The 15,966-nt window shown below is 39.0% G+C and overlaps 1 protein-coding gene across 1 annotated transcript in view; it reads left to right on the top strand.

The window, feature by feature from the left end:
* Positions 1 to 1,205: 1,205 nt before the first annotated feature.
* The window catches only part of COL6A5 (collagen type VI alpha 5 chain), a 90,626-nt gene continuing 75,865 nt past the window's right edge, over positions 1,206 to 15,966 (top strand). The window contains 4 exon segments of the mRNA XM_033212692.1: positions 1,206 to 1,272; positions 3,801 to 4,400; positions 6,981 to 7,613; positions 12,614 to 13,174. Of these exon segments, the coding sequence (XP_033068583.1) occupies positions 1,206 to 1,272; positions 3,801 to 4,400; positions 6,981 to 7,613; positions 12,614 to 13,174 (1,861 nt within the window).

The raw sequence follows: 15,966 nt of genomic DNA, 5'->3' as shown, positions 1-15,966 counted from the left end.
CAAATGTTCATCAACTGACAATTAATGTTTTAAACGTTATACATCCATACAATGGAATATTACTCAGCTTTAAAAAAGAATTAAGAATTAAGTACTGATACACATTCATACTAAATGAAAGAAGTCAAACATAAAGGCCACATATTATGTGATTCTGTTTATATGAAATGTCCAGAATAGGCAAATCCATAGAGAAAGAAAGATCAGTGCCAGCACCTATAGAAGGGTGGCATGGGGGAGGGAGTGGGGAATGACTGCTATGGGTTTGGGGTTTCTTTTTGAGGTGATAAAAATGTTGTTTCCTCTGAACTGGGGGCTTAATCTAAATGATTTATAGGGTCTTTTCCACATCCAGCTTCCAATGATTCTATCAATCTTCTTTAATGAGTAACAATTTCAAAAGAGCTCTAAAAATCAGCCCTTATACCTTTGGTATCTGTTTTAAGGCAGATCTATTTTTTGAGTATTGGCCATTTTAATCTATTTCTATTCTTATAAAGAACAAACTCTGATTTGGTTAAATTCCTGAGATTTTAATTTCCCAGGAAGCGTTCTGATTGATTGTGAACTATGTGGAAAAACCAAACCTAAGGTACTTTGTGAAATTGGGCATAACTGTAAGTGAGGAAGCAGTATTCACAAGGACTCAATGAAGGAAGAGACGTGTAGCTATTGGCTTTTTAAGCCAAATTATGAACATATAGGATAGTGGCATAATAATAAAGGGTAGAGAATAGTGACTATGTAAATTTTGTGAGGACACTAATTTTGTATAAAGCTTATGACATAGTGGTTAAGAGGTTGGGTGATGCAATTGCTTTGTCTGGGTTAGTACTGTGGATTGATCTACCTCTTACCAAGACATTTGGTGCTTCAGTTTCCTTATCTGTCATGTAAGTGTAGTAATTGTACCTCCCTATAAGATTGTTGTGAGAATTAAATTAGATGACACTTGTCAAGCAAGAGAAAGGTATTTGAGCCTTAGCCAGGGCTCATCAAACATTAGCATTAATATTTTCAACAAATACTCCAAATGCTTGATGAATTTTATAAACACACTTGGCACTGCTTGACAAATACTTGTTTACAGTGTACCATGCTCTAATACAACTATCTTCACAGTTATTTAATGGTAAAAAATAAAAAATTTCATATCATAAATAATTTTTTTTTGCAGAACAAAAGTAAAAATCTTCACTAACAAAATGAAGATTCTGCTAATTATATTTGTCCTAATCATTTGGACTGAAACATTGGCAGACCAGAGCCCAGGTACCAGTATATTTTATGTTTATTATTATTTAGGAAATATTTTTATACCTCAGTAAACTTTAATAAACAGAGGGAAATTATTTACTAAAAATCAAAGTATGCAGCATTTAGTAATTGTTATACAATATCAAACAAACTTAACTTGTCAAAGACAGCACAAAGCCATGAGAAAAAGTCATGAGTTATGTTGTACCTGGCTAGAAAAATTCAGTTATCCACTGATTTGCTTCAATCTCAATATTACATGTCTCTATGGATTGAGTCAGTCCATTTGTTTATAGATCCATTTGAATCTTGATCTTATAAATGAAAGAAAAGGAACCCAGCACAGAAATAAATTCTAAGTATTTCATGACTAAACCATTGCCTTCCTTTCCTTTTATAAGCATGAAATATATATTTACACACAAACACACACACATAGTCATACATCACTTAACAATGGGTGTACTTTCTGAGAAATGCATCATTAGGCCATTTTGTCATTGTGTAAACATCATAGAGTATACTTATACCTAGATGGTGTAGCCTACTACACACCTAGGGTATATGATACAGCCTATTGCTCCTAGGCTACAAACCTATACTGCATGTTACTATGCTGAATATTGTAGGCAAGTATAATACAATGGTAAGAATTTATATATCTAAACACATCTAAACACAGGAAAGGCAATACCTTGCACTGCCACATTATGACAGCTGTGATGTTATTAGGTGATAAGAATTTTTCAGTTCTATTATAATCTTTTTTTTTTTTTGAGACAGTCTCACTCTGTCACTCAAGCTAGAGTGGAGTGGTGTAGTCTCGGCTCACTGCAACCTCCGCTCCCTCGGCTCAAGCAATCCTTCTGCCTCAGCCTCCCAAATAGCTTGGACTACATATGCATGCCACCACACCTGGCTAATTTTTATATTTTTTGTAGAGACAGGGTTTCATCATCTTGCCCAGGCTGGTCTCAATTTCCTGGGCTCAAGTGATCCTACCACCTTGGTCTTCCAAAGTGCTGGGATTACAGTGTGAGCCCAGCCAGCTTAATTATAACCTTCTGAGGACACTATCATATATGCAGTCTGTTGTTGACTGAAATGTCATTATGTCATTGTGAAGCACACGACTGTGGTGTGTGTGTGTGTGTGCGCCTGTGTCTGTATAGGAAAAGAGAGAGAGAATGCATGAAAGGCAGGATTTTCTACTCTATTGTAATTACTAAAAACATCATTCAAAGAAGTATTTTTAACTGTGCATTGTCACTGTGTTACTCTAAGATTTCCTGATGAATTTCTGAGTTACCTTGAAAGAGAGAGCCAGTTGTTAGACATTTACTAGCACATTACTAATTTCAAGAGCAGCATGGCTGACCATGACTGCTAAGGTAGATACTATTGGCACCTCCCTTGCCAGACTTTTCTTGTCTGGCTGGTGCACCCACCTCCCAGCTACTGTGAATACTGCTGGCAACAGCTCATGGCTGTGACCCATTTTCTAAGGGGAACTCTTCTCAGCTTTCCCACTTAACCAAAAGGTTCTGCCTACAACCCTCTGCTCCTCTCCAACTTCTGGGGATAGTCTGCAGCCAATGACTGACTAATAGGGTAGTACAAAAAACTGGCCCTCTTGCCTCAAAGAGGGACAGCTCTGCTGTAATTTAGGCTCCAGAGCCTCTTGCAGAGCAGGCCAAAGCTAGACCTTACCTGATGACATGCCCTTCTCTGCTTGTTCCCTGTCCTGTCCTGTTTCTCTTACATTGCATGCCCTCAATCAAGCACTTTCATCTGAAATCCTGGTTTTAGACTGTGTTCTGCCACCTGAGACAATTGCTTACTCTATACTGTTTCCAAAAATTGCTGTAGCCCTCAGACTGCTTTGGCCCATTCTTACACTGCTATGAAGAAATACCTGAGACTGGGTAATTTACAAAGGAATGAGACTTAATTGACTCACAGTTCCTCATGGTTGGGGAGGCCCCAGGAAAATTATAATCATGGCGGAAGTGGAAGCAAACATGTCCTTCTTCACATGGTAGCAGGAGAGAGAAGTGCCAAGCAAATTGGGAAAAGCCCCTTATAAAACCGTCAGATCTCATGAGTACTCACTCACCATCATGAGAACAGCATGGGGGTAAGCACCCCCATGATTCAATTACTCTCTACTGGGTCCCTCCCATGACATGTGGGGATTATGGGAGCTATAATTCAAGATGAGATTTGGGTAGGGACACAGCCAAACCAGTCCAGTCAGGGACTTTCTGGGTTGGTACAATATCAGAGTTTGGAGTTCCAGAACTAAAAAAGGAAAGAAGTTTATTGTCTCTTGTATATCTGTTGGCTAACTTTACTAAAGCCCTTCTGTTTGACATTTTAGCAAAGGCAATTATCGTTTCTTCTGTTTGACTTCCAAAAGATACTCTTCTTGGGATTCTGATGTATACTTAACACTAGGGCGTAGTCTTAAATAAGTATTGTGATGTAAAATATAAAGCTGAATAATAACTTTGTTTTTGCTTGTTGTTATTTTATTTTGATAGGGCCAGGCCCTGAGTATGCAGATGTTGTGTTTCTGGTGGACAGCTCTGATCACCTGGGACCTAAGTCGTTCCCATTTGTCAAAACGTTCATCAACAAAATGATCAATAGTCTCCCCATAGAGACCAACAAATACCGTGTAGCCCTGGCCCAGTACAGCGATGAGTTTCACAGTGAATTCCATCTGAACACCTTTAAAGGCAGGAGCACCATGCTGAACCACCTCAAGATGAACTTTCAGTTCATTGGCGGGTCCCTGCAGATAGGAAAGGCTCTTCAGGAGGCTCACAGGATCTATTTCTCCACACCCACAAATGGGAGAGACAGGAAACAATTTCCCCCAATTTTGGTGGTCCTGGCTTCGGCTGAGTCTGAGGATGAAGTGGAAGAGGCTTCAAAAGCCCTGCAGAAAGATGGGGTGAAAATTATCTCTGTGGGGGTGCAGAAAGCTTCTGAGGAAAATCTGAAGGCCATGGCCACATCCCGTTTCCATTTCAACCTTCGGACAATCAGAGACCTCAGCACATTTTCCCAAAACATGACACAGATCATCAAGGATGTAACCAAGTACAAGGAGGGAGCCATCGATGCTGATATGCAAGGTAAGGAAGCCCTTGGTTGAAGAAGTGCCTGATCCACAGGTGGGTCTACATTTGTCCACCCTCACCTCTTGCAACTCATGTTAGGTTTTCATGATTAGCCATGTTGGAGTATTGGAAACTTCTACACATCATACCTGCTCACTTCTGCCTTTGCTTGTGCCATTTTTTTCTGACAAGAGCTCGATCTTATTGCACTCCTTTGTTTTCTTATAGCTTGAATAACTCCTGTCATCATATAAATCTCATCCCTACATCCTTTTCCTCTTGGAATCTTTCCTTTCTAATTTCTTTTTGGGTTTCAGTTCCTTGCACACAGCTTATGACAGCAGCACTTTCCGTTTAACTATCCATTTCTGTGTTTGTCCTCCTTTCCTTCCCCACGACCACCGAGCAAGAAACAGGTAGCACATGAGGGCGGGATTGACAACTTATCTCTCTATCCTTTGTGCCAAGCACAGTGCTTGACAATGAGCTGGTGTTCTATTTCTTAATGAATTAATACATAAAGATCTTATAGATAAAGAAATAGGATCATTGTCTATTCTCTTTCCTTCACAGTCTTGTTACAGTATGAGGCTCATAATAAATATTCAATAAATGCTTGTGAACTGATATATAGTGATACTCAGTGAGAAGAATGATAACCTTAGAATGAGACACTAGTAGTACGTGTTCATATTTTGTGTTCAACCAGGAAGAATAGGGGATGCCCTCAGTGGTGCAGTAATGCAATGCATTCTGCTGTGTTGAGCCCTGCATCTGATGTGTTGTCTCATCCTGGACTTTTAGAGTTTAGGACCAAAGACTTTGGAGTCAGGAAGGTCTGAGTTCAAACCCTGTTTTGGCCACTTAGGACATTGAGTCCCTTACTTAACCCTGAGCATCAGTTTCCTTACCTGTAAAGTGAGGATAATAGTGTCTACCATATAATATGAGTGAGGTGGTTTGTATGGCATTTGGCACACTGTTTACTGTTATTAATAGTGACAACTATTTGCAAATCAATACTGACCTGAGAAGGTCATTCTTGGAATTTGTTTAGCTAACTGTGGGGGATTCAGAGTAGATTGGTAGATTTATGAGAATTATTTTTAATTCTATAAATATTTTTGAGCTCTCACCAGGCACCAGGTACTGGAGGGATAGTGATAAGTAAGACAATCTTTCTGCCATCTCAGAACTCACAGATGGGTAGTTCTTGGCAAGGTTGAGCTTATCTCTTGGCTAGCTTTCCACACCTGCAGTTCATCCACCTGTGCTTGGAGTCTATGTTTTATGTGAATATGGCGTACTTTCCCTTAGATTCCAAATTTGTATAACCAACTGCTTACCTGGCATCTCCTCTTCAATACTCAGTAGTTTCTCGAACTTACCATGTCTGCAACAGAACACAAATCCCCCCTGTAACTTGTTTTTCTCACTATCTTCCCTATCTTGAAAAAAGACACCACCACCATTCACTCAGTCGTTCAGGCCAAAAACCCAGGAGTTTTCACTACTTCCTCTTTTGTTGTCAATACTCACATCCAATTTATCCAGCTTTCTCTTCTACCTCTAAGTCATGTATCAAAACTATCCTTGTCATTCCATCTTAGCAGCTGTAATACTTGCCCAAGAATCCTTATCTCTTTCCTGGACTAGGACCATTGTTTCTTAATTATTATCCCTGGATTCATTATTTCCTCTCAGCAACTGGAGTGATATTTAAAATATTTAAATAAGATCATGTGACTCCCAGAATATCTGCGCCCTGCTTCCCTCTGGCCTTATCCGTCAGTGTTTCCCCTCACTCATGGACTCCAACTACTCTGGACTTCTTGCTTGTTCCCACCTCTTGCTGCTCTATCTGCCAGAATTCCTCTTCCTTCAGAACTCCACATGGCTGAATTCCTCTCTCCAGTCATTTCTCAACCCATATGTGATCCTCTCAGAGAGGCCTTCCCTGATTTCTTCATGCCTCAGGTAAGTTAACCCTCCCTTAGCGACAGTGTAGTCAGTCAAGTCACCTGTTTTATTTCCTTGCTAGCACTTATTACTATGTGAAATAGTACAATCTAGTTATCTACCCTCCCCAGAGAATGTGAACTTCCTGTGGTCAGAGATATTTCTGCTAACTCATCCCTGCATCCCAGTTCTTGAGAGTGGGGGTGGCAGTGGGAAAGGTAGCGGTGATGGTGGACGTGGTGGTTCCTTCACTTCACTAGTAGTGAAGGTAGTGGCGGCAATGGTGGTGGTGGTGGTGGTGGTGGAGGTGGAAGTGATGGCAGTAGTGGTGGTGATCATACCAGTGGTGATGGTGGTCATGGAGATAATAGTGGTGGTGGTCATGGGATGTGGTAGGGAAATTGATCAGAAGCATTCTTCAGACAGAGGGAACAGCATATGGAAAGCTTTTGAAGTCAACGACCTTGTAAGTATTGTTTAGAATTTTGATCTTTTGTTCACTAAAAGAAAACAATGCTGTCTACATCCATCATGACTACCTCTATCCTAACTAATGTGCTTGACAATGTAAAAAGTACGTTTCTCTCTCTGGGCCAGTGGTGTATACTAATCCTCACACTTTTTCTCTCTCCATAGTTCCCTTCCCCAGATCCTGTCAGAAAGATTCACTTGCTGACCTCGTGTTCCTGGTGGATGAGTCACTTGGGACCAGAGGAAATTTAAGGCATCTTCAGACCTTCCTGGAGAACATTACCAGCTCCATGGATGTGAAGGAAAATTGCATGCGACTTGGACTGATAAGTTACAGCAGTAGTGCCAAGACTATTTCTTTTCTTAAATCAAGCACAACCCAATCTGAATTTAAGCAGCAAATCAAGAATCTTTCCATCCAAGTTGGGAAATCCAATACAGGGGCTGCCATTGAGCACATGAGAAGAGATGGCTTCTCAGAGTCATATGGCAGCAGAAGAGCACAGGGAGTGCCTCAGATTGCAGTCCTGGTCACCCACAGACCATCAGATGATAAGGTGCATGATGCTGCACTGAACCTTCGGCTGGAAGATGTTACAGTGTTTGCCTTGAGCATCAAAGGGGCTAACAATACCCAGTTACAAGAAATAGTGTCTTACCCTCCAGAACAGACAATTTCCATGCTGAAGTCCTATGCAGACTTAGAAACTTATAGTACAAAGTTCCTAAAAAAACTCCAGAATGAAATATGGTCCCAAATTTCTACTTATGCTGAACAAAGGGATCTTGATAAAACTGGTATGTTTTTAAAAATACTTTTCTAATTATAAAAGTAATATAAGTGGTTACCTAGGACTGAGTAGGGGGGGAGTGAGGATCAACTGTAATTGGATAAAGGAACTTTCAGGAGTTGTGGGAATGTTCTAAAGCTGGATTTTGGTGACGCCCATACAACTTCAAACATTTATCAAAAGTCATCGAACAATACACTTACAAGAGATCAATTTTATAACATGTAAATCATACCTCAATAAAATGTAAAATATATATGTTAATTATAAAATACCATAACAGTATGGCTTGACATACAGAAGAAAATAGAATCACCTGTAATTCTATCTTCAGATAAAACCATTAATACTTTTCATGTTGTCTTTAGTCTCTTCCATCCCTCTCTCTTTCTCTCCCTCCCTTCTCCCATCCCTCCACCCCTCTCTCCCTCTCTGTCTTCCTTTCATTCATGCACACACAGACACAGAGTTTTTAAAAATGATATCACATTGTATATATCAGTGCTGTCCAACAGACCTTTCTGTGATGCTGGAAATGTTCTTTATCTGTGCTGTCCACTAGGTCAGCCACCAGCCACATGTGGCTACTGAGCACTTGAAATGTGACTAGTGTGATGGAGGAACTGAATTTTAAATGTCATGTAGTTTTAATTAATTTTAACTTTAATAGCCAGGTGTGTCTAGTGGCTGTCATATTGAACAGTATAGGCATAGAGAGTTGGGTAACTTTTATTAGTTACAACTATATTTGGGTGTGACCACAGAAGAAACCAAAATTACAGTGATTGAAACAGGGTAAGATTATTTTTTCTGTTTCACAAGTAAGTCCAGAGGTAGGCAGACTGAGCTAGTCTGGTACACCACAGTGTCAGAGACCCTGTCTTTTTCCACATTATTTTTTGCTGTTCGTGGGCTTAATTCCTAGGATCGTTGTCCAAAATAATGGCTCCAGGCATCACCCTCACATCCAGAAAGCAAGAAAGACAAAAGGGAAGAAAAAAAGGGCAGGGCTCTTCACCTTTTCTTCAAAGATGCTCCCGAAAGTTATGTGTACCATTTCTGCTTACATCCCATTGGCCAGCACTTGGTCACATGTCACACCTAAGTTATGAAAATGGGAGCTGGGAAATGTGACCTTTATTTGGGGAAGTCAAGCACCTAGGTTAAAACTGGTAGTTCAATTGGTGTAAAGAAGGAGAAAATGGATATTGGAGATAACTAGTAATATCTGCCTTACCCACTTTTCCATCATCTTGATATGATGATCGTTTGTCTGTTTCCTTAAATATTCTTTTGAAACAATTCCTTTAGGTTGAGAAAAATATTCCATGTAATAGATATACCATATTTAAAAAAACATATATTAAATTGTTGGATATATAGGCCAATGTTTTGTTTTTGTAAAAGTCTTGCAGGGATATCCTTTTACCTGTATTTTTATGCACAGTCATGGTTATTATCTGATATTTTGATCCTATTTTTTTCTTCTATCATTCCAGTGAAGGATCTTCTAGTTAAGATTCTTTGTGAATCGGCTATAGTTTTACTGAGCTTTTTTCAAAAGTACATGCCAAGAGATACTTAATATGACTTTGAGCTTATCTAATTCTGAGATATCTGCTGTCTTCACACATTTTCTCTGTATAGAAAATGCTTCCAGGCAATTGAAACTGGAATTTGGCAGCACGTAACATGGAAAGGAATTTTAATGTTCCAATGATATTAAAGGCTAATTTTAAACTCAGACCAGCTTCAATGTAATACTGTTATTAGGGCATAGAAGGGATGTGTGGCATAGGCTCTCTCAGGAGTTTGCAGTGATGTCACAAAAAACTATTATTGTCATTACAGAAATTGTAAATGGGAAGATGTGGGACCAAAGCTAGGGTACAAGGCCTCACTATATAACTCCTTAGTAATCCAGTTGTTTTAAAATGTTGTTACCTGACTTAGGTTGGGCTCCTCAGAAGCAGATGCCAGGTAACAATTCACATGAAATTGATATATTAGGAAGCGTAACCAGGAAAAAAAAAAAGGAAATTGGTAGGAAAATGAGGAAATGGGAATAGAAAGGAAAGGACAATAAGAAAAGTCCCATGGATAGTAATGTTAGCTCAATTCCATGGTGTCATTCTAGAGATAGTGTATATCAAACATCAGAGTTGTCCCAGGCAAGTAAAAAAAATATGTAACTAGAGAATTTACATTTAAGCACATGCAGGGAATGTAAATTTCTGGACACTTCTGGTTCAAGTACCAGGCAAAGAAGTTTCCAGAAACTTAGGGGCAGCTCACCCACAGATATAGCATTTGCCATTGGGAGTGAAAGCAAAGCACTAGAAGCCAGGTTGCATAAAAATGGCAAGAGATTTGAGAAAATATAGGCGAAAACACCAACAGTGTTTGTTGTAAACTTAGAGTCTTTTGAGGAGCTTGTTAATAATTCAGTTGCCCAAGCATCACTCTAAAACTACTGGATTGGTCTCTGAGGGTAGGACCTGGGCCCATGCATTTTAGTGAGCTCCCTAATTAACTCGGGCTAACAACATTTAAGACCTACCACCTTAGTGATGTTCCTGTGGTCTAGAGTGTGGTGGCCAGCTTTGCAATTTCAGAATGATCAACGCTCAGAGAAAAATCTATATCTAGCTTAGTCACTGCTATATCCACTAAATCTGGCACATAGTAAGTGTTCAATTTTTATTCCATAAAACTTCATTAAATCAAGGCTAAACTCACATTAATCAAACTCAAGCGACTGATGTATGGAAAAAGAATGACAATTCTCTACGTAAAAATGAGAGCTATCAATGCCCAGGGGCTTGGACATTCACATCTTCCAAGTGGTACATTCTCTCCCTATAGACATGCCAAATTAGAAGCTAAATTGTAATCAAAAGTCTGCGTGGGGTTGTGGAATCAGAACAAGAGAGTTATTGTAGTTTTATAATTGAAATGTTTAGTAGCATTCAATTGGGCAGATGTTTCTACTTTAAAATTAAATACATACATCTATATTTTTATATATATCTGTATATATGAATGCACAGGTGAGGCCTTGAGCCAAGGGACACATTCTTTGGCACTGTTTAATTGAAATTTTGTAGTGATAGAAATATTCTCTGTCTATGCTGTCTAATAAGGTAGCTGCTAGTTATATGGAGCTGTTAAGCACTTGAAGTGTAGGTAGTGTACTCAAGTAGATGACTTTTAATTTTATTTGATGTTGGATAGTTTAGATTTACATTTTAATGGCAACATGTGACTAGTGGCTAGTGTATTAGATAGCACAGCCCTAGGCAGGGATGGATGAGCATTGCTGCAGTTACCTACTCACATTTCTCTCTCCCTCATTGCTGATCACCACTACCTTTCTTTTGCTCAAGACTTTTTTTTTTTTTTTTTGAGACGGAGTCTCGCTCTGTCACCCAGGCTGGAGTGCAGTGGCCGGATCTCAGCTCACTGCAAGCTCCGCCTCCCGGGTTTACGCCATTCTCCTGCCTCAGCCTCCCGAGTAGCTGGGATTACAGGCGCCGCCACCTTGCCCGGCTAGATTTTTGTATTTTTTAGTAGAGACGGGGTTTCACCGTGTTCGCCAGGATGGTCTCGATCTCCTGACCTCGTGATCCGCCCGTCTCGGCCTCCCATCTTTTGCTCAAGACTTAATTCTTCTTTATTAGATATATAAATTAATGCATTCTAGTTACTTTCAAGTTTTGTTGGCCTGGGATCAATCCTGTCTTCTGCAGATAACCACTTATCTTTGCCCTAATGCTTTATGTATTGATTTTATAGTTCATTTCTCAGGGTGAGATTTCTTTTCAGTATATCCGATTTCCTAAGGAGCAACTGCTGTGGGCTGAAGTAGTGTCAATAGCTACAAATTACCTAAGAGCTGTCAAGAAAACCAGATAATGACACACACAACCCAAAATTTTGAAAATATGTTATTTCTCTTACCCGATTTCTATGAGTGACTACATAAAGTAGTAAACAGACTGCTAAGAAAGCAAAAGTAGTTTTTCATAGATTCAGCTTAACAAAGGAAGGAACATTGAGAAGTATTTTATTAAAAAAAAAAATCGAACTCCTATGATATGCCAGGCCTACTGGGCAGAAGCAGAGAAATAAACAAAGTCTTTGTCCTCATGGATTACATTCTGTGGTAAGAAACAGGCCATGCTCATGAACAAATGAAGAAGGTAACTTCAGAAAGTAACATAAAGAAAATAAACACTGTAAGAAGATAGACAATGACAGGTGTGCTTTAGACAGGGGGAAGTGAAGACCTTTTTTAAGAGACGACTTGATAACATTCATGATGAGAAGGAAGCAGCCATGTGAATATTTGGGGGAAATAATATTTCAAGAAGAGAGGAGGGTACGTGCAAAGACCCAGGGACACGTTCTAAAAACAGAATGAAGCCCAATGTGGTTGGAGCACAGTGAGTGAGATGAAGAATTGCTGGAAATAGGGTCAGAGAGAAAAGCAGGAGACAAGATAAGGCCAAGTTTTAGTTTTTAAGTTCCAAATGCAATGATAGATCATTTAAGAGGAAGAACAATGTGATCTAAGTTTAGCTTTAAATATCTTGTTCTAGTTGCTCTGGGAAGAAGAGATTATTGGTGAAGTAAGAGTAGAAGGTCGTCAATCCCATGCCTTTTTTCAAGAAATGATAGTACATAAACTAAGAAGGCAGGTGTCAATGCTAGAAAAACTAACTTGGAGCCTTGAGTCTCGGGAATTTGGTCTTTACTCTTTAATTTACTAGTTACGTGACCTTAGACAAACCACTACGTTTTGCCCTGTTTCCATTTTCTCACAAGGTTGTTGTACATTTCAAAGGAGAAAATGGCCATGAGTGTGCTTAATGAAGCACGCAGGCTTTATGCAAAAATGAAATCTTCGTTCTTTAGAAATGCCTCAACCTCATGTTACTTCACAAACCCTCTTGCAAAGTTCTCTCTAGGTTCTCTAATTTACAGAGAATACACTTTGTTTTCCAGGCTGTGTGGATACCAAAGAGGCTGATATCCATTTCCTCATTGATGGCTCAAGCAGCATCCAGGAGAAAGAGTTTGAGCAAATCAAGAGATTTATGTTGGAAGTGACAGAAATGTTTAGCATTGGCCCAGACAAAGTCCGAGTTGGAGTTGTGCAGTATTCAGATAATACAGAAGTAGAATTTTATATCACTGACTATTCTAATGACATTGACTTAAGAAAGGCTATTTTTAACATTAAGCAACTAACTGGTAGAACTTATACTGGGAAAGCTCCGGATTACATACTACAGATAATAAAAAATGGAAGTAAGGATAGAATGAGCAAGGTTCCCTGTTACCTCGTTGTGTTGACTGATGGGATGTCCATGGACAGAGTCGTGGAACCTGCTGAGAGACTAAGGGCTGAGCAAATCACCATTCACGCAGTTGGCATTGGGGCAGCTAATAAAATAGAACTGCAAGAAATTGCTGGGAAAGAAGAAAGGGTTAGCTTTGGGCAGAACTTTGACGCTTTGAAAAGCATAAAAAATGAAGTTGTTCGTGAAATCTGCACTGAAAAAGGTAAGCAAAACAAAAAAGGCTTTATTCTCCACATTTCATCAATTGCTTAGGCAGATTAATGGCCAGGCTGAGACAAGGCCTGATGTGACCAGCTGTCTGGATAACATTTTGCTAGCTTCCTTTATCACCATGGAGCGATTCAGCCCCTCACTTTTAAACCAAATGCCAAGACTGGAGAATCTCTCTATAAACAGTTGCCCCAAGGCCATCTTGGAAGTCATAAGTGGGAAAATTGCTAAGAATGTTGGGGCCTTGACAAAGCCCACTACTGTGAAGTGAAAAAGATTCTATTCTGCATGTGAGGTGTGCGTGTGTTTATGTATGTGCATACACAGATGAGTACAGGGGAAGTACAGTGTTTGTGTGTGCACAGTTGGGTACAGCGGAAGGAAAATGGACTTTGGCTCTAGATAGCTTAGGGTTTGTCTCACATACTTCCACTTGAGCCTGGAACATTGTCATTTATAAAATGAGGATGACACCTACATCAGAGAATCCTTATAGGTTGAGCACCATAAATGCCAACCATTATTTTTATATTAAATGCATATCAAGTATCAAGTATATATGTAATAATTGTTCATTTTTCTTTATAACAAAAACACATATTTGCATTTTTGTTCTAATTAGAGATTAAGTACCAGAAGTTAGGAGAAACAATTTGCAAATTTCCGTATCTCGTTGTTTGTTATTTCTATTATTAATAATGGCCACTTACACCACTTATTAGTTAAGATGGTTATATGTTGATTGCTAGTATTAGCACATTAAAATATTGCTTGCTGAGAAGCACATTAATTTACTGGTAAAGAGGAAAGATGCTAGAGTCAGAGTCAAGGTTCACACCCTAGCTTTACCACTGATTAGCCATGACCTTGAATAAGTTACTGTCTACTTGCCTTGGTTTCCTTGTTTGTAGGCTTATTGTGAAGCTTAATGGTGATAACACACATGGAGCAGTTAGAGGAGTGCCTGGAACATAGTAAGCACTACACAACAGTTAGCTGTTGCAGAAAGTGGTTAAGGTGTTCACTGATGAAGAAAGGAAGAGAATTCTCACTTATTTGAACTTACTAAAGTGAAAACATGTTTGAATTTTCTCTGAGCCACTAAAAAACAAAAATAAAAAATAAGTAAGCAAATAAATAGCATTAATAACAAAATCCTAAGTAAGTAACAATTTTGTTCATTTTTCTCCCTGTTACAGACAGTAACAGAGTTGGGTCTTTAGGATGTCTTAGAAAGAGTGCAAGAATAAAAGATTCCCCAATGTTTCCTGGAGTTGATGCTAAGAAAAGTAAAAGGATTCCAGGAAGCATAAAGTAGGTTATATCTCAGATCCTTTCAAGGGAGAAGGTCCTGGACCAATCTAGGGAGGTACAGTATATCCCTTGCACTTCAGGTAGTTGCAGTTGAAGTGGTCAGCCTGAGCACCATCATGCCTGGAGGAGGAGATAACTTGTGGACAAGGAAATGAGTCATAAAAGGGCTATCAGAGAAGCAGGAAAACAACGGAGCCAAAGCTTCCAGAGCTAGAAAAACACTAACAAGTCTCAGAGCAGATGCAGATGGAGTGAGGCACAGTGTATTAACAGGGTGCAGGTTAAGCTGCAATAGCGAAAAGACCCCAGACTACACATCACAAAGTCTTATTTTTCTCTTACATCATAGTTTAGGGTGAATAGTCCAGGTCTAGTAGAGAGGCTATGTGTTCCATCCTCAACACATAGCTTCCATCTTTAGGTCAAAACTGAAGATCCAGTTCTTATCACCTCCTGTCCATGGAAAGGGAGAAAGGACCAAGGGAGCCTACCACACTCAACTGTTTTAGTGTAAGACCCAGAAGTGGCCAGATCACTTTTGCTCATACCTTTTGGTTAAAACTTAGACACAACGCCACAGCTAGCTTCAAGGCAGGCTGGGAAATACAATCTTTAGATGGACAATCATCTGCCGATCTAAAATTTTATTAACATAGAAGAATGGAAAGATAGATATTCAGGCACATGAAGTAGTTTCTGTCACAAATAGATACCAGGAGGTAGATCCTGTGAATACTAAACTGTATGTAAAAGCCTATTTCTTTTACATGTGTTACATGGAAGAGAATCTTCCACACTTCACCACAGTGGTCAAGGCCACTCTATCAAGGCCACAAACATCTTCAGCAATTTCTCCCCTTATGACTTTCAAGATGGTTCTGAGGCAGCTTGAATCTTAAAATGGTGGTGTAGTCCTCCTGGTGGATCAGAATGTGACCTTACACATTTATTAAGTAATAGTTAACATCTTTTCATTTTTTAAATATATGGCTGATGCTGTGTTTATTTTCAGGAAGTATGGGATAGACTTCAGAGTGTTGAGGGAGAAACTGTAAGAGGAAGGAAGGCAGAGATTACAGATAGAAAAAGGGATTAAGACTAAAAAGATAGATGCTAAAGATAATATATTTACATATTATATATATGCAAAACATATGTATCATGAATACTGTTTTTAATAGATTATAGAAATTGGTTTTATATATGTACACATGTCTATATTATATATAGAACAATGAATGTACATACGTATGTGTGTGTGTATATATACATATGTATATGTTCATTTCCAATCAGGCTGTCTAAAGTTTATGTATAAAGGAACAGTCCATGTTGAATGAGTATGTGCTTACTGAAGCACTTATCTCTAGTAAAAACTTTTTCTTCAATTTCTAATATTGATTTATAGTGTTTATGAAATCACTTAAAATTATCCCAGAAAATAATGCTGTTTAAAAATTATTTGAAATT

This window comes from Trachypithecus francoisi, unplaced genomic scaffold (assembly GCF_009764315.1).
Source record: "Trachypithecus francoisi isolate TF-2019V2 unplaced genomic scaffold, Tfra_2.0 Lachesis_group0, whole genome shotgun sequence".
Lineage (NCBI taxonomy): Eukaryota > Metazoa > Chordata > Mammalia > Primates > Cercopithecidae > Trachypithecus > Trachypithecus francoisi.
The sequence above is the reverse complement of the archived record's forward strand: the minus strand, read 5'-3'. Positions and strand labels throughout refer to the sequence as shown.